This window comes from Palaemon carinicauda, chromosome 9, assembly GCF_036898095.1.
Source record: "Palaemon carinicauda isolate YSFRI2023 chromosome 9, ASM3689809v2, whole genome shotgun sequence".
NCBI classification, from domain to species: domain Eukaryota; kingdom Metazoa; phylum Arthropoda; class Malacostraca; order Decapoda; family Palaemonidae; genus Palaemon; species Palaemon carinicauda.
The window spans coordinates 160,509,426-160,535,125 of NC_090733.1; the positions used below are offsets into that span (position 1 = coordinate 160,509,426).

At 43.7% G+C, this 25,700-nt stretch overlaps 1 protein-coding gene across 1 annotated transcript; it reads right to left on the bottom strand.

Moving 5' to 3' along the window:
• Positions 1–16,650: 16,650 nt before the first annotated feature.
• LOC137647317 (adiponectin receptor protein-like) lies at positions 16,651–23,359 on the bottom strand. The gene is made up of 4 exons (XM_068380714.1): positions 23,167–23,359; positions 21,664–21,851; positions 20,481–20,674; positions 16,651–20,231 (listed from the first exon to the last, which is right to left on the bottom strand). The coding sequence occupies exons 1-4, from the start codon at positions 23,355–23,357 to the stop codon at positions 20,082–20,084; spliced, it is 723 nt and encodes a 240-aa protein (XP_068236815.1). The 5' UTR covers positions 23,358–23,359; the 3' UTR covers positions 16,651–20,081.
• Between the last annotated feature and the right edge of the window lie 2,341 nt (positions 23,360–25,700).

Below are 25,700 nucleotides of genomic sequence, written 5' to 3' on the forward strand. Positions count from 1 at the left end.
CAGAGTTTTGGTGATTTTAGGTAACCGAGATCTCGCGTTGTCTAGGTAACCCAACCCAGACAACTTATACTTTCGACATTTCCCAGGTTACCCTTGTGTATCGGTTCTCATTCATTCGAGATTGATATCTCCTGGGATTATAGTAGCCATTACTAGTCTCGAAAGGAGATTTATGGGTAATCTTCCCTCTGAGAATAGCCTTAGGCTACAACTCTCTGCGTCGGCCTTGAATTTCGAATTCAGGCATGACTAGCCTAGAGTTTTTCTGTCTCATCCTTTAACAGCAGACGGCAAGTTTTGGGATTCGATCAAAACCTCAGAGTATTTAGTCTTTTGTCGGCAGTTGGTCGGCTGGGTGATTGTATTCCCCTGCCAGCTTAGGAGGCTAGCCCTCCCTAGATTACACCTGAAGTGGTTGCATGATGCCGCCACCTTCTCCCTGTGGTCTAGTAGACTAGTCCTATGCTTGCAGACCCTAGGCTGTAGAGTAGTATACTCTTGTGGCCTAGGATGGCGCCGGCATTGGAACTCTGTTTCTCCCTTGTTGAGAGGAACGGCATGGACTGCCGTCCCCTTAACTGTATTAGCACCTCCTAAGATGGAGAATAGAAGATTCTCCTGCCGCTTGGGGTTGTGCCGGTACCGAACAGAGTTTCTTCAAGGTGTGTAGGTCCGGCAACATTGCCGGCCCCTCCCATATAGGACCCCCATCCCTGTTCTTTTACGATGGCTGAGCCATAGTCTTTCTGAGCCAGTGTCCTGCAACCTTACCATTGCCGGTGGGTTGCCGGAGCCGGCCAGACCCCCTCTCCTCAGATGACGGCTGTCGGCAACTGACGGCTTCCGGCGGCCATGACGGCTGTGGGTGGGAGGTCCCTTTTGTCACCAAGGTTCTCCAGTTCTTACATCTTTTCACCCGAATTGAGAGTCCCAATCAATTCACTGTTCATCACAGCACTAGACGACAGGTTTCACCACACTACCTGCTGCCACCACATAATGTTTGATTTCATGCACTTGCTTCGCATAATGTTTGTAAAACACTCTAGAGGACTTCCAACCAGTGTATGAGCGAAGATTCTCAAAGTCCATATACTGAAAAAAGTTTAGTGAGGAAGCAATTTTTCTCAGATCATGACCTGCGGGTGTACAGTCAGGATCCGCTCTGCGAATGAAGTAGGTGAGCTTTGCCCTCAGTTATTTTAGGGATAAGTTCGATCCTGAGGTTTCGCCTTTGAAGAGCTGTCCTCCCCTGAAGTCTGAAGTTCTTCGAAGATAGACTTTTAGCCATTCTACTGGACATAGAGAGACATCTTCCTTCAGAGGGAAGATTCTCCAGGGACCCCACCTTTTGGTGGGTAGCTCGTTCTTGGCGAGAAAGGTAGGATCAGGAAAGAGATTCAGTTCTCCCGCTTCTGTGAACTGAATATGGCCCTCGTCTCTTGATAGGGCTACTATTTCACTAACTCTAGCCCCTGAGGGTATAGCGAACAGAAAAATCACTTTTTGGGTTAGATCCTTAAGAGAACAATCTTCATTGTTCAAGGCTGAAGCATAGTGTAAGACCTTGTTCAGAGACCATGAAATGGGCTTCGGAGGGGCTTCAGGTTTAAGTCTAGCGCATGCCTTCGGGATCTTGTTAAAGATTTTGTTCGCCAGGTCCACCTGGAAGGCGTATAGAAGAGGTCTAGTCAAGGATGACTTGCACGTAGTTATCGTGTTGCCAACCAAGCCTTGTTCATGAAGGTGGATGAAGAAGGACAGGCAGAAGTCTATTGAGATTTCTTTTGGCCTTTTTGCTTTAATGAAAGCAACCCACTTTTTCTAAGATGATTCGTATTGTCTTCTGGTTGACTTTGACTTGTATTCTTCTAAGAAGTCTATACTGCCTTTTGAGATCCCAAATCATTTCTTTACTGCCAAGGCGAGAAAATCATGATGAAGGTTTTGGGTTCTCTGTAATGAAGCGAAGACATTTGACTTCTGAACCAGTTGAGATAGAGCTGGGTTCGGTAGAGGGACCAGCCTCAGCTTCAGTTCCATCACCAGAGAGATCCAATTGCTCTTGGGCCACTTGAGGGCCACTAGTGCTGCAGTTCCCTTGAAGGATCTCAGCTTGTTGAGGACCTTCAGCAGGAGATTGGTTGGAGGAAACTGGTAAATCCAGGTCCAAACGTTCCATTTGAGGGACATGGCATCCGTCGCCTCTGCCAGAGACATATCGAGGTAGTTTCTTGTTGTCGCTCGTCACGAAGAGGTCAATCTACAGTTCCGGGACTTGTTCCAAGATGAAGGAGAATGAGTCTGCGTCTATGGACCATTCTGACTATCAGCTTTAGCCTGGATAGAGCGTCCGCTGTCACATTGCGGAACTCTTGTACGTGAACTGCTGACAAGCGCCATCTCTTCTTTTTCGCTAAATGAAAGATGACTAACATCACATGGTTCGCTAAATGAAAGATGACTAACATCACATGGTTGATGTGTGGCGATCTTGAGCCTTGTCGGTTCAGACATTTCACTATCACTTCACTGTCCAAGACCACCCTGATGTGGGCTGATCTGTGAGGGGATAGTTTCTTCAGCGTCAAGAGGACTGCCATGGCCTCCAGAATATTGATGTGAAAGGTCTTGAATGGGATGACCAAGTCCCTTGAGTTCTCCTTTGATGGGAGTGATCTCCCCATCCTCCGTCGAGGCATCCGTGTGGATGGTCACCGATGGGGGAGGTGGTTGTAAGGGAACGGTACTTGTTAGGCTCTTGACCTTCGACCACGGCTTGAGAAGTGATCATAGCAAAGTCGGTACCGGTATTTGTAGATCTCTTCGAGCGTTTGATGCGTATCTTCTCCAGACTCATGACGCATCTTTTAGCTGTGCTCTTGAGATCCTGTCGGATTTCAGTAGTCTCTTGACAGACCCCGCAATCTCTCTCCTCTTCCTTGGTGGAATGGAGAGGCGGTGTGACTTCAAATTCCAATGGATTCCCAGCCATTGAAACTCGTGAGCTGGAGAGAGTCGAGACATCTTGAAGTTGATCTTGAATCCCAAAGGTTCCAGGAACTAGATCACTTTCTTGGATGCTTGCAGACAAGCAGTCTTGGATGCTGCCCACACCAGCCATTCATCCAGGTAGAAGGCGTAGTTGTTGTACGAGGATAAAACAGAATCCTCGGTAGAAGGAGAGGGGGCGGCTGACTGGGAGGTGCCAGTAAGCATCTGCCAGGTCTATTGAGACTGTGTACGCCCCTTTTGGTAACAGGGTCCTTATGTGTTGAAGGGTTAACATCCTGAACTTGTTGTTCTCGATGAATTTATTGAGTGGCGACAAGTCCAGAATGACTGAGTTTGTTCGAGTCCTTCTTGGGAACACAAAACAGCCTTCCCTGGAATTTAATGGACTTTGCTTTCCTTATAACCTTTTTGCTCAATAGTTCTAAGGTATATTCTTCCAGTAAGGTGGGTGGAGTGTTGGAAGAATTGAGGAAATGAAGGTGGAGACGTATTCCAATTCCATCCTAGTCCATTATGATTAGGCTGTGGGTCCGGGGATCGAAGGTCCAACGATCTCGAAAGTGTTGGAGTCTCCCTCCTACCTGAAGCATCTCATTGCTTAAGTGGTTCGGAGGGTTTCCCACCTTGACCGCGTCTTCCCCTGCCTCGGGAGGGGTGTCTTGAGGAGCCCCGTCAAGAACCTCTTCCTTTTGGACGAAAGGTAGTAGTTTGCCTCTCAAACCTTGGGTTGAAAGCTGGTGACTGAGCAACCAGCTGTAGAGGCACCACTTGGAAGCTGGTCTGTGGTTGAGCAACCACTTGGGGCATCTCAGTCATGGTGACTGTAGGATGTTGTTGATGAGGCCAAGAAAATAGTCTTGACTTCTTTGACTTCTGCTTTGGTTGAGGACCCGCATCCGGGGAAGATTTCCTCTTTAAAGAGATGCCCCACTTCTGGAGAAGGTTCCTATTCTCTGTGGCGGCTTTCTCGACTACCTCTTTGACCGCTTCTTTCGGGAAGAGGTCCTTATCCCAGACGTTGGTAAAAATCATCTTCCTGGGTTCATGTTTCACTGTAGCGGCAGCAAACACAAACGCCCTACAGGCTCTCCTAGCCTTCATGAAGGCGTACAGGTCCTTTACTAAGGTGGCTGGCCATATGCATCATGACCGTGAGCATGTCTGGGGTGCTGTTGTGGCCTGCACACATCTCTATGCAGTTCAAGAGGGACAGAGAGGCGGCAAGAGAAAGTCCGACAGCTTAGGGAGTTTCTCGCTGAACTGCTGTCCCGCAATATCGGCATCTAGCTTTCCTGCTGAGAAGGTTAGGTGGACTTCCTTCCATTCCTTCTCATCCGTGGGCAGGGCTAACGACAGAGGCCTACACTCCTCTATTGTAGGGCATGGTTTGCCTGCCTCAACTGCCTTGGCAACAGACTGGAATGCCTTCGATGTAAAGGGGAAGGCTCTTGAAGCAGGAGCAAGAAAGGTAGGGTGTTTCTTGCTCAGGGCAGAAACTCACGAGTTGGTATAACCCACCTTCTTCAGGCTGCTCGTCAAGAGAGCCTGTGCCTTGTCGTGGTCGAAAACCATGACCTATTTCGGTTCTGTCTCCTCTTTAGACACTGGCTCATGCTTCAGTTGAGTGAAGCAGTCAGGGTAAGTGTTAAAGCTCGGCCAGAACTGGATGTCATCCAGGGGGACGGCTCCCATCTTTTCTGAGACGTAGAGCTTGCTGTTGGTTATAGGCATGTGCTCTGCATACCTCCAGGGATTGGTCTCGGAGCAGGTTGGTAGGTCTTGAACTCTGGGCCGCTTGTAAGACCCTCGGGAGGCGGCGGTCCGTGTCGCTTCGCGGAGCTCTGTTGTGAGCTTCGCTTCCCGTGCTTCGCTCTCCTTGCGAAGATTGTCCATCAGAGTGGTAATATGGGCCAAAACTGCCTGTCTCCATGGCGTCCAATGGAGAGGTAGTAGCCGAAGACGTAGATGGTGTCGATTCTACTGCCGGCACAGGCAGAAGGGGTTCCTCCACTTCTGATGAATCGTTATCTTCATCTCCTCCTGGAGGAAGGGTAGACTCATCCTCTGGATCGTCCCGAAGGAAATCCTTCTCTGTGTCCGTAGACACTTCAGACATCCTTTCCTCCTGGTGGATATCCATGCCTTGCATAGCTTCACTGACTTCCGCCTCAACTGCGATCTGGACGCAGAGAGGCTCGGGTCGTGTCTGGGGCACGACGGCATCAGTGCCAGCTTTAGGGAACAGCAGGCTATGCATCCTATCATTAGGAAGGTATGGTATTCTGTTGTTACAAGGAACACTATGCATATAAATATGCATGGCACATGTATTGGTCTATTATGCTTAATGTCACCTGTGTAGTTAGAACAGTTTATAGTGTCATCACTAGACACATTACTCACATGATGTACCTTAAGAGTCTATCATGTACACCCTTCACTAAAAGTCCCAAATAGAGCACTGTTCTTCGCAGAAGTCAGGCGGCAGGTTTTAGAACACTACCTGCTGCCACCACGAAATGTTTTATTTCCTGTAATTGCTTTGCGTAGTTTGAAGAAGACTCTGGATGACTTCCATCCAGTATAAGCGCGAAGGCTTTCAAACGACATAGTCTGAAAGAAATTTAAGGATGAGGCGACTTTCCTCGGATCATGACCTGTGGGTGTATTGTCTGGATCCGCTCTGCGAATAAAATAGGTGATTTTCGCCCTTATCTGTTTCAAGGATAACGTTGAACCTGATGTTTCTCCCCTGAAAAGCTGACCTCCCTTAAAGTCTGAAGTTCGACGAAGATAGACCTTTAGGCATTCCACTGGGCAGAGGGATGCTACTTCCTTCAGAGGGCAGATTCTCCAGGGACCCCGCAAGTAATAACTGCCCATGGCAACCCAAGGACAGTTTGGACCTTTAAGGGGTTCCGATCCACCGATCAATGGACGTCATTCCCCTCAATAGGTGCTGCGGTGGCCACCCTAAGGTTAACTAAAACAAATTCACAAATGTGTGCAAGGACTTTAACTATCATAGGTTCAATCTCATGTTTCTTTGCTGCTGTTGACACTGGACGGGTGTTAGATGTCGTAGGGTCAACGATGTCCCGGGAGACATGACGTAGTGATCAATCATGAAGACCTTGGATTGTCTTCATGCTCAAGTGAGGGAACAATTCATTGTACGAACAAGCAAGGAGACTGCTTCTCCCTTTCCTTAAGAGAGATCGCTCAGTCAACCAGGAAAAAGAAAAGGGCAGCGCCCTTCATCACAAGCGATTGTGTATGTGCTCAGTCATGTACGAGAAATCACAGGATGTAGGAGCGCATGCTGATAATTCTTCCCAGTGTGGGATATTTTTGGCATGCACTGCTTCTCTCTCTCCCCCATTATAGATATATATAATGGTTCGTCATCAAGAAAAAGGGAAAAGGGTAGTGCTCTGTCACGATCGATAGTGCACGTGCTGTCACAACTGTAGCAGGAGCACGAGTAAACCTGTGCCATGTACCGAAACACATCCCAGGATAAATTGTTTCTTGCTACTGCACCGTCCCTCCCACAAGCAGGTGGGGAGAGATCTGTCGGCATCAACACAGACATGACTTGCCAGTCATTCTTGAACTACATTAATGAAGAATGGCAGACATGGAGGATGAACTTGCAGTTCCTTTTTACGTGGTCATGCAAGCCAATGACAATGCTCTCAGGGAGGATGAAACCCCAGCAGATTCTTTATAGACAGGGCTATCAAGTAATATGCCCCTAGCGCCCATTTGGCATCCCTCCTTTATATCTACCAACACATTTATTCAACCTAAAAGCAAAAAAAAAATTATTAATTAGTACAGCCAGATTAAGGCAGTCGAGAAGCAAGTGTTTACTGTGCTGCGGCTGAAATCAAAGTTTAGATTGTGGGGGTCTACCCTCCACCAACTAACCATCTCGTTAAGAGTTTAAAAAGCCGTTTCCAGCTTTGAAACCATACTCCAATTAAAGGATGACAGTTCGTATTACAGTAGTGAGGGAAAAAATAGATTTTAACAATTGTTTATATAATCTTGGATGAGCTTCACTAATGGAAAAAATTTGAAAATTCATCATTCAGTAATGAACCAAAGTTATCAATTTAAAATGTAGAAAGGAGCCACTCACTCGAATTTAGAAAGCACAAATTTTTCCATACGTGTTTACCCAACCTTATAAACTTAAGATACTTTGAAAATCACCTTTGAAATATCATTGAAAGGAGAAGGATTAATGAGGTAAAATCAAATATTTAAGTATTTAGGAACTATGATCTCTAATACAGGGTCTTTAGAATTAGAGTTTAGTGAAAGATTGAAAAAAGCAATTCAGACAATGGCTTGGTTAAGTAAAATTTGGAAATCAAATCGCCTGAAATTACATATGAAAATCAGACTATTTATCAATTTAGTGAGATCAGTGTTACTGTATGGATACAGAGTCGTGGTATAACAATGAAACTATCTCCAATAGATTTCGTAGATTTGAGAACAGCCCTCAAAAGGATATTGGGAGTTAAATAGCAGGACAGGATTAGAAATGAAACTATAAGAGATTACTAAAGTGCCATATGTGGATGAGGTCATGAAGAGGGGTAGATGGGGATAGGGCACTCCCCAAAGAGATTTGTTCACCAAACTTTCAGCTGGGCTCCACAATTCACTAGAAGAGTTGGAAGACCCATGCCTACATGGCTGAGGACTATGAAGTGCGAAGTAGGAGATGATGAATGGAAAAGTATTGAATTAAAAGAAAGATAGAGACGACTGGCAAAATCTGACTGAGGACCTTTACGTCAATAGGAGGAGATGATGATGATGATCGAGTAGCATATCTTTGCTCATCTGTTCCAGCTCCATAATGGCACAACTACCAGGACCCCAAGAAAAGAACAAGGGCCACACATTCTTACCTTTCATTTTTTGGACTTGGCTGACAGCTATATTAACGGAGATGCTTCTTGTCCTCTGAGGGTGCTCTGCTCTCTATACAACCTGTTGACCAGCTACCACAGGTCCCAATTAGAATGTGTCTAGGGACTTGTGGGTATACTGGGCAGTGAAGGTTGTCAGGCATCTACAGACTCCTGCCTTCAGCACCTGCGCCAGACAGATTCTTCCTTTAGACAAGGGTGGAGCAGATTCCTGTCTTAGTGGGCTCACTCTCTAACGATAGCTCGCGCTTCCATCCAAGAAAGGGCAAGCGCATCTCTAATGGTTTCAGGATGCCAGGAAATTGCATTCTTCAAGATCAGTATCACCCTACCAGAGCTAAGAGATAACCTTTTGTGCCCTGGTCTTAAGTGTTGGGAGAATTCTTTTTTTAGGTAGCATTTTATCACCCTCACAGGATAGTTTGGTAGGTCATCCCAATTGCTAGTCACATCTTAAAGGGAAGAGATAGAAAAGGATTCTAATATCAGGTCATTTGTTACTGGGTTTTGCATCAACCACAAACTCACGCACTTAATTTATCGAAACCTCCTTCCATCCCTCGTTATGTCTAATGACATGAGATGCCATGAAGTTTGCCTACCTTTTTCTTAAGCAAGGGGCAAGAAATTGTCTGATACGCTTCTTAATGGCTTGTACCGTGAATGTTTAAGAGAGCCAAGAACTCTAGTGATGATTCAGAATGGTGGTCCAAGCTCCCTAGGACGACAGTTCTGCTTTTAGCTCCTCATCAATGTGAAGTTGCCAAGAGAAGGAAAGGTCCAAGCCCTTCCGACTTAAATCTGCCGAGAAGTTTTTCTAGATCCTGGAGCAACTCTCTCTTAAGGGGAAAAAAAGGTCAGCCAGTCATCAAGATACTGTACCATAGAATGTGAGTCCATACTCCTAGCCGAGACAAGTGTGAACACTTGGGGAGCGGTTAACAGTCCGAAGCATACGACTTTGAACTGGTACCAGATTTCCTGGAGGATGGAGGTACATCTTCCGGGCATACGGGTTCAGTATTTGAAAATGTGTGTCCTAAAGGCCAACAGAGAGCACTTAGTTGTCCTTCACGATGGTAGCGCAGAATGTGCTTGCCATTTATTTAGGGGAGAAAGAAGACTATAAGCCGGGAAACCTGTCTTAAAACTTCTAGCTTTTTTTTTCTCCATTGCCTTCACTTCGTTTTAAAGGATGAGGGCTTTTAGCAATGCCAGAGAATACGATTGGAAAGTCATCATTGAAAGAGTGAGAGGAGGGGAGAGGTAATGAAGAGGTGGTATCCATCACACACCATTTTACTGCTTGCAGCAGCTGGAGTAGGAGTTTGCCAATCTCAACGACCTCTGCCTCCTGTGATGGCGCAACCTGGTTAGAGGCGACAGGGGAGGCATTACCTCTGCCCATCATAGAGTTAGAAGGTCCTGGAGTAACAGATCTCTATTTGAGCTTCACCGTCGATGTCTTTGAAGTTAATTTCAGAGTTGCGACGAGGCTCTCTGAGCAGTTATTCTTGATGGGCTACAGCCTTTAAAGATGAGTCCCCTGTTGATGGGGGGAGACACGACCTTTCTTTCTCACATTTTTTTTTCTTAATCTCTTTCATAGTCTGCAGGGAATTGTCGAGATGTTTAGGACTGGTGTATTCCCAAGTAAGAATGCCATTAACTGTCCCACCTGCCTGGAGAAAAGTGAACTTCCAGCCCAGTTTGCCCACTGGTCAGCTGACTGATGAGCCAAGAAAGTCACTGCCTTAACCCCACAGCATGAGGTCAGTTAAATTCAACTGCATCTCTGAATCCAACAAATTTCGCTCTTCCGAAAAGTTGTCGATCTGACTGGCGACTTTCTGGCTCGATATTGCTGCTGCTTCCATGGCTGTACATTCGGCAGCCAAGAGGGAATTGCTCTCGTACTGTACATCAATCAATCCACTGTTCACGCTTGGGGTCAGGCTGGATCTCTCAGAAGAGGCTCCTGAGCATTCAGATTGTGGACAGACAACCCATGCCAGGTTTTCCAGGCAAAGCAGCAAGTCTGACCATGGAGCCAACATCTCGACAGCAATCCAACCACACACTATAAGGAAAAGAATATTGAAAATTCCAGCCAAAGCCCTAGAAAATATCAAAAATTTTAAGTAATTTTTATTTTTCCTAACATACTTACCGAGAATTACTTTCTTTGGAGTCACTTGGTGATCTCTCTTTCTCAACCAAGATTTTTGGCGCCGTTATCCCCCACCCCGTTCTCCATACAGGCCTACCCCCACCGCCAAAGAATGCGCCCCGAGGGCAGGATTAGGGCAGGTCACTGCTTCTCTGGGCCATTCTCCTCATTAAGTTCGTCGTATAGCCCAACTTGGCAATGGAAGGATGGCACTCGGGGACGGAAGGGAGGGCCATTACCTGAAAGTAATTTTCGGTAAGTATGTTTGGAAAAATAAAAATTACTTAAAATTTTTGATTTGTTCCAACACGAAACTTACCTCGAATTACTTTGGAGACTTATACTTTAGGAGGCGGGAGTGCTATTCTGACACTTGACTAGGCAAGTAGGGCCTAGAGGGCTATGGAATGCGGGGGCCTATCAGAGTACGGGAGTGAGGGTAACTGCGCAACCTTACGCTATTACCTAAGATTTTACCTCTTAAAAAATTCTTCTGACGATTTCCTCCGGATGTAGTCGCGAAGAATGTGTTCATCGTTGGGTACAGCCTCTGGCCTTACCGCTACACAGCCCGGAGGGCGGCCATGACTATCCCAATGGAGAACCTGTCCAAGGATTTCCTTGAATAACCCTTGAGGTAGTGGGCAGTAAAGGTTGACTGGTGCGACCAAGTGCCTGTCTGTAGGATCTGCCTCACCGCCATGTTTCTCTCAAAGGGCAAGGGGGTGCTCAGACCCCTGATGTCATGGGTCCGGGGAGTGCCTGGCACTGCCATTTTATCCTCTTCATAGGTTCTAGCGATGCCTTGTCTCAGCCAGCAGGAAATGGTGTTCTCGGAAACTTGCTTCCTATTAACACCTGTGGAAACTAAGAGGTTCCTGATACCTGGTCGGAGTGAGAGAAGTCGAATGACAAACCATGTATCTCTCCCACTCTCTTATCGGACGCCAAGGCCAGCAAGAAGACGGCCTTGAGGGTGAGATCTTTGTTCACGATATCTTTCAAGTGTTCAAAGTGGGAGCGACACATCATCTTCCGGACCTTGCCCAAGTCCCACTGGGGCACCTTTCCCGCCTGAGGGGGGTAAGACTGCTCGAAGCTTTTGACAAGCACCGCTATGTGTCTCGAGGCCCCCAGGACGATGCCCTTCAGGAGGAAGACTTGGCCTAAGGCAGCCCGAACCCCTTTTTATGGCTGGGATTGACATCTCCGCTTTGTCCTTGAGAAACACCAGAAAATCTGCCATGTCTGGGACAGAGGCCTTAAGAGGTCTAATGTGCCTCTCAGCGCACCACTTCACGACGGAGGTCCATTTTGTCTGGAAGACCGCGGTTGGCGACTTCTTAGGAATAGAGACATTCTCTTAGCCGTGGAGGAAGAATATCCTTCTTTCTTCAGGAGCCGCTCTTAGTCTTCAGTCGTGAAGACGTAGGGAGAGAGGCCTGTCGTGGAGCTTGAGAAAGTGAGGCTGGTGCAGAAGGTCTGACCTGACGGACAGAGGCCACGGCGGTTGACTCGATAGGTCTTTTAGATCCGCGAACCACTCTCTCTCTCCAGCCACCAGGGCGCTACCAAAGTCATCTGTAGGTTTCGAGCCGTCTTTACTCTGCTGAGCACTTGTCTTATCAGCGTGAAAAGGGGGAAAGGCGTACACATCCAGATTGTCCCACTTGTGCTGAAAAGAGTCTTCTAAGGAAGCTTTCGGGACTGGTACAGGGGAGCAATAGACTGGGAGTTGGGCGTTGAGGTTGATGCAAAGCGGTCAACCACCGGGGAACCCCAGCGTTGAATGATGAGCTTGGCTATTCCTGGGAGAAGGGACCATTCTGTCCCTACTATGTGGCCCATTCTGCTGAGGCCGTCGGCCAGAACGTTTTACTTCCCGGGAATGAACCTTGCTAACATCACCCCTTGATTTCCTTCCACTCAATCTAGATTCTCTATGGTGAGATCGCACAACTCCTTCGATTACAAGTACACTGCTTCTTCATGTATGCCACTACCGTGGCGTTGTCGCTCATCCACGCCACGGTATTCCCCTTTAGCAGACTTGCGAAGTGTAGGCACGCCTTCTGGACTGCTTCCAACTCCAGGACATTGTGTGGAGTTGCCTCTCCCCTTCCAACCAGGTCTCTCGTGCCGTTTCGTCGAGGGGAAGGGCTCCCCATCTCTGGTTGGAGGCGTCTGTGAACAGTAGTAACTCGGGAGGGCCGGTCCCGAAGGACGTCCCCTTGAGTGAGTTCGACTGGCAATGTCACCATTCTAGGGAGGGTCTCGTGTCTGGAATGACTGGGATTAGCACCTGCTGCGAACCCGTCTGTCACCAGAGGTTCCTGAGATTCCATTGGATGGATCTGAGCCTTACCCTCCCTTGGGGGAACTAGGTTCTCCAGTGAGACCAGGTGACCTACCAGCCTCTGCCCGTCTTCCGCCCCCCTGGGGTGTTCTGACAGGAACGGCTGACTAATGAGCCTGAGGTTACTTATCTTATTCTCCGAAGGGAAAAATTTTCCCCGAAAAATGTCTAATGTTATTCCCCAGTAGTTCATTCCGGTGGAAGGGGATAGATTTGACTACTTCGGGTTGATTCAGTTCCCCAGATCCTTGCAAAACTGGAGGAGGCTTCTCCCTTGTCCCTCCAAGAGGACCTTTGAGGCGGGAAGAAGCCACCAGGCGTCCAGGTATCTGATAAGGCGTATGCCTCGTTCGTGCGCCCCCACTGCGACAGCCGTGGGGACTCTCGTGAACACTTGGGGCGCTGTTGACAGACCAAAGAAAAAGGGGGTCCTGAATTGCAGGATCTGGGAACCCTATTTCACCCGGAGGAACTTCCGACCCGAGGAGTGGACCGGAATCTGGAAGTATACGTCCTTGGGGTCGATGGCCATCCTACAATCTTTCTCCCTCAAGGACAGCAGGACTGAATTCGCGTGTCCATTTTGAAGTCCATCTTCTTGACGAACCTGTTGAGAGCTGACAGATCTATAACCGGTCCCCACCCCCCGGTCGCTTTTTCCACCAGGAATAGGCGACTGTAGACACCTGGCCCTGGGAGAACTCCTTCCATGGTACCCTTCTCTAGCATGGACGACACCTCCTCTTGAAGGGCGGTCCTCTTTAACGGGTCTTTGGGATCTAGCCATTCTATCCGGTTGGCCGGAAAAAGCGTGGGTGGTTCCGTTAGGAATGGAAGTCCGTAGCCCTTCTTAGTAAGGACACTGTCCAAGGTTCCGCTCCTTGAGCCCACTATGCTTGCCAATGACGTCTGAATCATCCTCCAACCCGAGGGTTGAGTGGGGATAGGGGGCTTCCCCCTCTTATCTTCTTCTAGAGGGGAGGCCTGATCTGTCTCCCTTAGAGGCGGGGTAACCCGACCTGAAGGAGCTAGAGGGCGCTGGAGCTCCCCTGCGGAGGGGCTGAGGCGTTGCGGACCAGGAGGAAGAGGGGGGCTTCTCTCCTCGTAGTGCTGGTAGATGCTTGGGGTGTCGCGGCACTATCCGAGACAGACCTCTTATAGGGCGGTCTCCTAGGAGTCGTAGGTCTGGGGACGTTAGTCTCCTTCTATTTCAAGACCTTCTCCATTATGGTTTCTAGTTCTTTCCGAGGAAACGGAGACTCTCCCCACAAGGGAAAGCTGCGAATGGCTCGCGTCTCCCTGTCTGGTGCCTTCCAAGACACCTTCGACAGAACAGTGTCTCGCTTCCAAACACCCAGTTAGCTGTTAGTGTGAGAGACTGATATGTCAATAACCTAAGGGTTGAAGGCCTTGCTGGACAGGGTCCTCGGGGTCACAGGAGGCTTGTACACCTCCCAAAGACTAAGCCCACCAGTCCAGCCAAGAGGGGACGTTTACAAGTCCCTCGACATTTTCTCCATCATGGAGGCTCCTGCTGACGAGAACCAGACTGGGGCTGAAGAGGCACTACTGTCTGAAACGCCTTGACTAAGGATGTCCTGCTGATCCTCAAAAAGGCTTGACTTCCAGGAAACTACATCCGTAGTTGCAGGTTCCGGTACTTGTGGTGTCTTCTGCAAAGGCTAACCACTCTCCTATAGACGGAGTCCTCCGTCAGGGAGCGCTCCTCTCCGTCAGCCGAGGATCCGGCTTGGGGCCGGGGAGCTGGGTTACCGGGCACGCCGACTGGACGTCTAGCTCTTTGGGGCCAGGGGCGCCGTCCTGCCGAGGTACTGGATTTCAACTGCGAGGACGTCCGCACCAGGGGCCTGGGTTAGCGCAAGCAACGCTGGTTCAGCGGGGACTCTCGTCGGCCCAAGGCTCTGGGTGCCGAGGATGCGGTTCCCGTGGGCTGACTCGACAGCGGGAACCGTTCCTTCTGACCCGAAGGCCGCACCAGCCGGGCTGGTTCGGCCAGGCCGTCCGACCAGAAGCGCGTTTCCCCCGCTGGGCGGGGTTAACCGGAGGCTTCGGGGACTTACGCTTACCTGTAGAGTCCTTCCTACCGCTTGATCTCGAGGCGCCGGGTCACCGGGCACTCTCCGGGTGCTTCGGTTCCGGAATACCAGGCACCCCCTTGCGGTGGTACCGGTTTTCCCCGGCGGGGAGCTCCGCACCAGGTTCGGGGTCAGAACCGGCAACGCCGTACCGTCGAGGACTACTGTTCGTGTACTCTCTCCGGGGGACGCGGACGCGGATCCTCGTGGGCTGACCCGACGGAGGGAACCGTTCCTTTCAAGTCCGAGGGCCGAACCAGCTGTGCTGATTCGGCCAGGCTGCCCGTAAAGAAGCCCGGTTAAACCTGCGGGCGGGCTGGGGGACGCGGACGCGGATCCCCGTGGGCTGACCCGACGGAGGGAACCGTTCCTTTAAGTTCGAGGGCCAAATCAGCTGTGCTGATTCGGCCAGGCTGCCCGTAAAGAAGCCCGGTTACACCTGCGGGCGGGCTGGGGGACGCGGACGCGGATCCCCGTGGGCTGACCCGACGGAGGGAACCGTTCCTTTTAAGTCCGAGGGCCGAACCAGCTGTGCTGATTCGGCCAGGCTGCCCGTAAAGAAGCTCGGTTACACCCGTTGGCGGGGTGAACCGGAAGCTTCGCGGTCTTACGCCTGCCTGAAGGGGTCTTCTCGCATTTCTCCCTGCGAGGGTTATATCTGCGTCTGGAGGATGGCCTTCGTGGTGAGAAAAAACCCTGGGTCGTCGGTCCGGGGAACGCTGCCATACAGACCTGGGAGGCTCCTTCTCGGCGAGGCCCTCGGCTGCAGAAGAGACTGAAAAATACGCTAAGAGATTGGAGAAGAATTAGGGACATTTTCCCCCACATGGGGTCATCAGAGGAGACGTGGCCTGCTTGCACCAGGACTCCGTCTTCCCACACACTCTCGAAAGTAGTACTTACCTCGAACTACTTCTTAAGAGTTATCTTCTTCACAATAAACCAACCTCGTCTCCTACTCTGGGTAGGAGAGGGTGGTAGGGAAGCTCTGTCAGGCGGGACGCCCGGCGCTAGTCTTCTTAGGCGAACCCTTCGTCGCCTACTTCTTCTTGGTGCTATACCGCACCCACTCAAACTCTTGGGGAAGAGCAATGGGCACTTCCCCGCAACTGACTTACCTCGTCCCCTACTCTGGGTAGGGGAAGATGGCTGTATAAGAATCTCTATTCGACGAGGCATCGGGAATTAAGTTGGCGAGGAGAGGCACGTCTTCCTATGAGCCTCTTGGATGTACAGTATTCTTCCTTTTGGTGCCGAAGTGCACTCACTGCACTACGTTCCAGGACCAGTAGTCCTGACACGTGGTTGAAGGGGAACATAAGCTGCCCCTACACGGCTAACACCGAGGATAAGGAGAGGAAGAATGATTTATTGTAAAAATTGGTCCTTTCAGCTATTAATTCCTTGAAGAAAATCAAGGAATACTGTTCCATAACGCACACAACGCACGACACAAGCACTTAAGGAAAAGAATTAAACACTGGGTAAGGACACGGTTGAAAAGTGAACGCACAGGAACACTTGGGAAGCACACTGCGAAAAAACACAAGTCCCCACGCTGGGAACACGTGGAACACAAAATGCGCACAAAGGATCGAGAGAGACTGAGAGTGAGGTGTTGAACACCTCACGACCAAGAACTTAATGAGGAGAATGGCCCAGAGAAGCAGTGACCTGCCCTAATCCTGCCCTCGGGGTGCATTCTTTGGCGGCAGGGGTAGGCCTGTATGGAGAACGGGGTGGAGGATAACGGCGCCAAAAATCTTGGTCGAGAAAGAGAAATCACCAAGTGACTCCAAAGAAAGTAATTCGAGGTAAGTTTCGTGTTGGAACAAACGTCTATATTCTAGGGTAGCCAGTCAAAATAAAGCGAAGTGGGTGGGCCTTCCCTGCCACCCAACAGCCAATAGATTACCTCATTAAAAGCTTAAGAGATCGGTTTCCAGCTTTGCTGAAGAATATTAACGGTAGAAGGTTTGTATTCCACATAGAAAAAAAATGAAGCAAAGAATGATGTCTGGTCAAATGTAACTCGCCAAGAACTTTGGGAAAAATACACAATTTATTCATTATAATATATTTCCTCTATATCTTCATTACAGTGTAACAAACATTTGTTTCACCTGTAACTATTTTCATACAAATGCAACTCATTCGAGAGAAAAAATATATTAAAACTTCAAAAAATTATATTTTATAAATAAAACATCCTAGAAGACAATACCCTTATACTGTAGTTCACTACATAAATATCAGCTTTGAATATTTAAGACTGTAAAGAAAATATTAACATCTGCTAAATGAAGATTCAGGCTGCACTGTACTCATAAGAACAAATGTTGAGCCACATGAAGTGTGGTAATTGTAGCAAACCCGCTAACTCCCATTTCATGTCTGTCTGTAAATGATTTTAAGTTACCAGATGACAACGAGAGCAGTTGTCTTACCATACACATAAGTACTTACTTGTCCATGAGATGCATTCAAATTAAGTTTTTAAGAACTGAACTAAAACTCAACTACATACATGTACTAATATCAACAGTATTAATAATGTTGTACTGGTTTTATAAAAGCAACAATCATTGGCTTAAGAAAAAAATTGAAAAAAAAAATCTAGAGTTTTTCATACTGTACATAGCGCACACAATACCATTCAGTAGCATAGTACCTCACTTGATTCAGCATAAAGTTGTAATTAGAGTAGACATGCAAAGTGGGTAATACAATAATTAGCAAAATCCAGCTTTGCAAGGGGTAATATATTTCACTACTGATGACCTTTTTCAATTGTGAGCTACACTGCAATAGGATAAACAGTAGATACGAATACAGTTACTCTGGATTACAGTAAAACAACAACACAAGGATTACTAGACTCATTTTTAACGTTTTCTACTAATTCAGCTCCTTTAATAACTGGAAAGCACCATCACTACACTGAATAAGACAAGGGCCTGCATGAAATGGAGATTGAATGGATCTTAGATTACCAACCCATTTTGCTTTTCAAGCAAAACAAATGGTCATTATGTCATCATCCAGCTAAACAAGTTTATGAAAGCGCAATCTTTAATGCCATAGCTATAAAACATAAGCCTACTTGAGCCTCTTGGATTCGTACACTATTTTAGTTAAGACCTCGTATTTCTGAAGCAGTACATGAAAACATGAATTGCTGTTTTCTGACGAACTGGCTGCTTTGAGCTACCATGGTTCAGATTTTTCAGCCACTACCACATCACATGAGTAGTCTAATAGTCAGAGTTTCACAGTTAAACATGATCTCATCTAGAGTTTAGCACCAACTGTGATGTGTACAGTGGTTCTAGATTCAGTTTATAATGTTCAGTTTTTCCAAATCACATCTAAAGGTGATATAAATGTCAATTCTTTATTCAAATGAACAAAAGGCAATAAGCCGCCCAGGTATTAACTTAGCTTATTCAAAACAGCTTACCTGTTACCTTATAAAGCTATCAAGTGAATACTGCAAAACAAGTCTTCCTCAGAACCTTGGAAGAAAATTGTATATTTTTTCAAGGTATCTGTCAAAATGATTCCCAAATTAAAGATCAACAAAGGAAATATAGCATAACCCTAGTTACAAAATAGCCTTTGTTGATTAAAGCAGTTCTTTATTAAAAATAATTTTTTCATTTCATTCAGAATTTAACATTAAATGGTTTTGTCTGCAACAAGCTAGTTCTAACTTTCAGCATTAGAACATTTCTTGATTTACTTTCCTTTTACTGGGATTAATCTTTTATGTTAAATCAAGTTAGCTTTTTTCAAGCCAGCATTACCTGAATACTTGAATGAAAAACTAAATCTTATGGCAAAGGACTTTTTCCTGTTTCAATATTTATCATTGAAACATTGAAATCAATCTGAATAAATATATTACAGTAATTTGATTGTGCTTACACACTCCGCTTCTAGACGATACCTTCCACGTAAAATCACAATCCATTACGGTATGTTTGTTGCCGACTAATAGACTTTGCATATACAAACTCCAGTTTATTGACAATGAAACCTTAATCCCATATGCAATACCTTACAAAAAAATCTTCCCTTCCTATAGAATACTTGTGGAAAAAACTTAAAACTTACTTAAAATTTATGGCTATTATAGAAGAAAAAAAAGCAAAACAGATTCTTTACATTGATCAACAGAGAATCTAAATTGGAACAACACCGTAAATAATATCAAATATACTGTAGTTAATATTGTGCATCTATTTAATTAAATTATTTCCCACTGACATAACTTGGAACATTTTTATCCCAATAAAAACTTTCACTTATGTAATTTATCAAAATTCAATGTTACATCATCTGAACAAGTAGTCTAACTTTTTTATGTAACAGGCTAAATAACACTTTATAATTCACCTTCGGGGAAATACTATATGCTGTTCTAAAGACATGAAAAGGCTTAACATAATACTTGTACAGTATCAGCGAAGCCATAAAAACTTGGCTTCACGTATGGCAGTTAATACTGCACAGCAATCCAAAATTATATAAATTTCAAATCCATGTTGCATTAAAAATTGGTACAAACCTATACATAGTTTCCCCATTTCCATACAATTAAAAAAATTGATATCTACAAATTATGCAATTTTTTGCCAACATTCAACATGATCTTCCTCTCTTGAATGTTAAAGCGTGGAAAAAGAATGAGGGATGCTTCTTCAAGATAAACATTCAAAGTAATTTTCTTCAAGGTTGTGAGTGATATGAGCAATACTCTTAAGGTGTGGTGACAATTTTATCCCACAATAATACTTTATACCAACTTGTAATTCTCAACTAAACTGACCTAGAAAACCTCTATTTTCATGATTTGTATGTGGCACTGCATGTTTTCCAAGAAAAAATAAATTTGATTGTAGAACAGAAAAAAATTTAAATTCCATGGTTCTGAAGCTTGCATAACAGCATAACAAAACACTTTCACAAACAAAGACTTTCTTCCAAAAAGTTTAATAAATTATGTACGTATATAGAAATAAAATCTGAATGTACTCTCAAATAAATATGCTACATAAAAATGCCCTTAGGTAGAGAAGGAACATAAACACCACACATTCTCACATTGGACAGTTGTGCAAGATGATAATTTTAGGTTCTCTTATAAAAGAACCAAATTTCCATTTCCATTTGACAATTTGGTAATTTGATGAAAGGCATGATATGGAAAAGCTGAAATAGAATAGAAATTTAAGTATGAATATTTTCTGTTATTGTACTTCGTTTCGCATTAACAACACATGCGGAGTTTGATCTTCTCAAAATAATTGGATCTTATTAGATGCCAAGATTCAGAAAAAGAAAATCCACAAAATAAGTAGGCATAATGATTATCTGCAATGCATGGTGCCTCTCAAACAAGTCCGGCCTGCTAATGGTCTGCACCTACTGCCTTTAATCGCATAACAAACCACACAACACCACTCAATTCTAACATTTTTTTTAACTTTCTAAAGAATGTCCTGAGCTTCACTTTTAGGCAAGTTCTCCACAGTGCAATCACCGTGTGTGAGACGGTACATGGCCATCTCTGAGATTCCATGGTAATGGACAAAAGCTGCAGCAATCACTAGAATATGGAAGATCTGGTGACTCTGGAACTGGAGAAACAAAGGCAAGACTTTAGTTACTAAAGTACAATGGCATACATTTCAGCAACTGCCTATCATGTCACTAATGAAACCCAGTTTCTAAAACTGCTGTATTTGAATTATTAATACAGAAGATTGTCTCATCAGACCACTATGCCACAGGTCTGTGTCTGCATGGCGGACCCATACTGTATTATTTTAAGGCAATATACAGTAATGTACTGTTTATACCAAACTAAAATAAAATCTGAAGCTTACCCAAAGATCACATTTTCCCGGGAAGAATCTTTCTGGAACCCGGACAGCATACAGCAATGCCCCAAGAACGTACAGCACCCCCATGAGGATTAGCCAGCCCATGGAGGCACGAGTGATTGCAAAGTCAAATCCTTCAATGAGTGTGTAATGGACAGCTGGGATGATGCCAGACAATCCAAATGTTAAGAAAACACCTGAGAATAAAATCAATATAGTTAGACGTTGGTAAAGCAACTTAGGATTCATTCAACCCTTGAATGAGAACATCTCAGTGCTGTACAATGATTCTAAAACTAAGCTTGAAACTTGTAATTGCTCATTTGGTATAATTTACATGCTTGGCCTTCTCCCCATACAAACTATGAATCCATCCAAGTGTACCACACGTGTTTCACACACGCTCATACAACAACAGTTTTGATTGTTATCACTCGCTCTTCCCTGTGCTGCTAGTTAACCAACTTGTATAATCCTGATAGCTCTACAGCCATTTACTGATGCCCATTGGCCACAATTATGCTACTACCACTCTAGATGCGAGGGGCTGTTGCAAAGAAACGTTGGAACGTTTCTTCCCAGCAGCCCCAAATCTAGAGTGGTAGTAGCATACTGCAGCTGATGGGTGTCAGGAAGTACAGTAGCAGTAGAACAATCAAGTTTATACAGGTTGGTTTATTAACAGTGCAGGGAAGCGTGAGTGATAAGATAAACAAACCGTTACAGTGTATGAACTTGGGTGCAGTGCACAAGATACTAGATAGGGAAATACTTATTTGGAATCAGTTTATTAACAATGTTTCCATCATCTCTAGCAAAACCTACCATACAATTACTTCATATTTACCAAAAGTGCAATTTCTGATATACAGTAAAAGTAACTTAAAAAGTAGTTTGTGATGCAGCAGAAAAGTACTAAAAAAAATACCCAAATTTAAAATACTAGTCCCTACAGTATACTGACAGATATATAAAAATATGCATGAATAGTTTATTTGAACCAGTTTAAGCCGTGATGCTAACAACTGTTTAGTGTGAATAGCAAGACAATTTTGGATGATACCCTTAACTCTAATGATAAAAAACCGACCAAAATTAGAAGTTTGATAGCAAAAATGTCAAAAATATTGAAGAAAACTATTTTACCAAACAACAGAATTAGAACATAGCATCTGGGTCTGCTCACCTGCACGTAATGGTCTGAAAGTTGGAGTGCTGAACTTCTCCCATAAAGAGACTATGATAGTTGTAATGCCAAGTACAACAACAGCAGTTAAGTAGATAAGTTTTGGCTGGAAGTCACAGTAAAAACCATAGTATAGCCAAGGAACAAATGACCCCATGATTAATAATGCAATACCACAATAATCCAATCTGAAAAAATATAAAAATTATTATTAATATGCTCTTAACTAATATTTAATGCTCATAAATAATATCTAATATGAGTTGGACTTTACAATCCTTTCCAAAGTAGCCTTTCAATGCTTCCAATTACATCATCATAAACATTCCAATCTCGAAAAAAAGTTCATGTATCTTTTCGCTAAAACTAACCTTTTTTTTTTTATCTACTGCATCACTAAAGTCTAGTTATACTTCTTACGTTAATGTAGAGGAATCCTTACAACTTTGGTGCTTAAAAACACCAGTAAGGATTCATTACTCGAGTAGACCTTTGCATAACGAGACTAAAAAGCCTGAATGATACATTATGAAATTTTAAAATTTATAACTTAAAACAGTTGCTATATCTACGGGGAATTTATCAATAGAAAGCATCCGTTAACAATGATACGGTATTGACAAAACCTGATATACTGACTTAAATCTATAATTTGTAAGTGTACATGAACTAATTACATACAAATAAAATTTATATAAATATATATATAAATATATATATATATATATATATATATATATATATATATATATATATATATATATATATATATATATGTGTGTGTGTATATATATATATATATATATATATATATATATATATATATATATATATATATATACATATATATATATATATATTATATATTAAAAAATGTTTTACAATAACTATGACACAAAATTTAATGATAGACTATATTCACTAAAAAAGAAATAATGCTATACCATAGTGCTATATAATATTTGTGAAACTGAAGAAATAATTATAGTTTTTCTTCATATGGCTGCATATCTAATTTAGACAATGATCATACCTAAATCATGAAGACTCCTTTACCCAATGACCATAACTCAATTATTAAGAATCCTTAACTATAGGTGGTTTAAAAATACAGTAGGCTAGAATGAATGAATGAATGATTTAAAGTTTTCAGGCATCCTGACATCTAAGGTCATTGACGCCGGTAACATTTAATTTATGTATACTGTACAAAAATAAAAAATGAAATAAAATAAAAAATTAAAGAGTATTCAATTAAAATCATAAAAATTGAATGTCATAAAAGTTAAATATTCTTCAGAAGACCTGCTTCTGAAATAAATCTAAAAATGCCACTTGCATGGTAGGACACATTTCCAAGAATCTTGGCAAGGATGACCCTGCCACCCTCACCTCGAGCCTCAAACAAATATCTATTCCGCAAGTTGTTATAATTGGGGCATTCGGTCAACAAATGCCTTACTGTTAGAAGTACTAAATGAAATAATTCATTTATTTACTCACTTGCTAAAGAGTTTCCCCACAAACTCCGAATGGCAGGAAACTGTGTGGAAAGTAAAAGATAGACCCAGGCAGAATATGGCACCTATGAAGAAGGCTGTGAAGACCAGCTTCTCCTCTAATTCCACTTCGACCCAGTTGGGACCAAGTGACCAACCAGTCAAGAAATATACCATCACACCGATGAAAGCCATGCAACCTACAAAGGAAAAAGGATGACATTAGTAAACAATATTCATTCTTATTACAGTAATCAGAAAATAGATCAACTTGGCTTGCATATTTATCCACCCAATTTGTTACTGTTATAAAGTATAATTAATCTAAAAATTAACATTTTTAAATAACTATCAATTGTCAGAATTCAATACCTATAGTCATTTTTAGTAGGTATTCAATATATAGAAAAAAATACTACGCCGTCAGAAAAAAAAAAAAAATGTCCAGGTCACCAATATGAAACGACGGTAATTACACAAAAAGTGTCACAAACAACTAGTTATGTAAAGAAATGACAAACTACACAAAAACTGCTTCTGTCCAAGGAACAATTTCTTTTTTTTTCAGAGCCAAGAGAACTGTAAACATAACAATGACTGTAATCCAAGGGTCTGCTTTATCCTGTTCTAACAACTTAAAGTCTCCCTTCCTCCTCACTATTAGCTAACTTTACATCTATGTGAAACCTTAAAAGATTCTGTCTTTTACACAGCCTGATGCTCAGTTGGGGTATTTATATCATTATCCTGGTGTTGGCTGTATGTTTGACCTGTGTGTGTACCAAAAACAGCATCATGCAACCCAACTATATTAATTACTGAAAGGTCTCTATTGCATAAAAAAAATCCAGACAAAAATATTAAATATAAAACATTAGTCTCAGCAACCTCAAATCTAGCTATGAAACAGATTAAATTCATCAATGATTTTGGCTATATAATGCTGTTCTTGAGACAGAAAGGTCAAACTCACAAGCCAACACCAGGCCAGAGAGAAGGGGCAAACCCAGCACTAGAGTCTGGTCGGCTTCAACGCCCATGATCAAAGGGGAAATCCCGCAGTAGCAACATGAAGGAAAAGTTAGCCAAGATGATAGGTAGTAGTAACAGAGGTAAGTAGAAGGGTAAAAGCCTAATCCAGCTAGGGCCCGAGAAAATGCGGCCAATACCTTTTATAAAGTATAGTGTACTGACGGCACTAAGCCTTTGAAGAAATTCCACTTTGGGGAAAAATTCTCACTTAAAAAAATGTGTTCTTCCCTCAGTAAATTCTTACATGTTGCAACCAAGTTTCCTAAACTAACCCAACACTAAGGCAATTTGGATATAGACGAAGGATGAAACGTTTGAACTTATTTGATCTACAAACTCGACTACTTAGGAAACAGTTAATAGAGGCATTCAAAATTCTTAAAAGAAATAACAAATGTAGATGACAATCTATTCACACTTAGCACAAATCAGTCCAGAGGTAATGGATACAAACTAGAATTGGAAAGATACAATACCACTTAATGTGACAATTTCTTTACATACAAAATAGCAAATACTGGAACAGACTTCTATCTGAAGTAGTAAATAGTAACACGGTAAACGATTTCAAGAGTACGTTAGACAAGATCATAAGAACTCTGAATGCTTGACTAAATTGCTCTACCAAAGAGCAAATGAGTGAGACACAATCCTTGTAACTCTCTCTCTCTCTCTCTCTCTCTCTCTCTCTCTCTCTCTCTCTCTCTCTCTCTCTCTCTCTCTCTCTCTCTATATATATATATATATATATAGTATAGGTGGGTTGCTATCTTCCATGAAGGATATCTTTCACAACACAACTTGTGGTAAATAATCATCTTCATGTCTCGATACGCTGGTACCAGCTTGACAGGTTTCAATTTGACGGCAAGGATCTAGCAATGATGCAATGCATATTTATTCCTCTTGTATTTGAATCTATCGCTATGCCCCTTAAGAGACAACATGTCACTTGTATAAAACTAATGAAATCTGATTTAAGCAATGAATTTCTCTCTTCCCTCTAAATAGCAACACCACTGATGGGTGATATGAGAGCAGGGTCATGAAGGTGAATTCATGTCCCCTGCAAGGATTTAATAAAATTCAAAGAACGAACTTTAGCTACAATAATTACTATAATCAAAGAGCTATTAAAAATGGTAAAGCTCTTAACTACATTAGTGCAACTCAAGGTGGAAGACAAACTAGATTCGAATGACTTCTCATTAAGACAATTAGAAAAAAAAATTCGACCCAATTGGCATTGTTACAAGTTTGTTGATCACGGCCATCTGACCGCTGGCAAGTCCCCAGTCATAACAACGACGCATTTTTCTTTTACTTTCAAAGCGCAGCAGACGAGGGAGACAGCAGCAGCTATAATAAAAAGTTAACCAGCAGACCAGACTATGGCCATGAGTTGGTTAAATAAAAAGAGACAGATAAACGAAACGTGGCGGTTTCATACAACCATGTGGTTTGCTTTCACTCTCATTCTTTACTCACGCTCTTAAACCTCTAATT

Coding starts and splice junctions, on each gene's coding strand:
- LOC137647317 (XM_068380714.1), bottom strand. CDS start 23,357: ATGGCTTTCATCGGTGTGATGGTATATTTCTTGACTGGTTGGTCACTT. Junction 21,852..23,166: donor GTGGGGAAACTCTTTAGCAA/GTGAGTAAATAA, acceptor ATATTTTTTCAG/ATTGGATTATTGTGGTATTG. Junction 20,675..21,663: donor TTTCAGACCATTACGTGCAG/GTGAGCAGACCC, acceptor TTTTATTCTCAG/GTGTTTTCTTAACATTTGGA.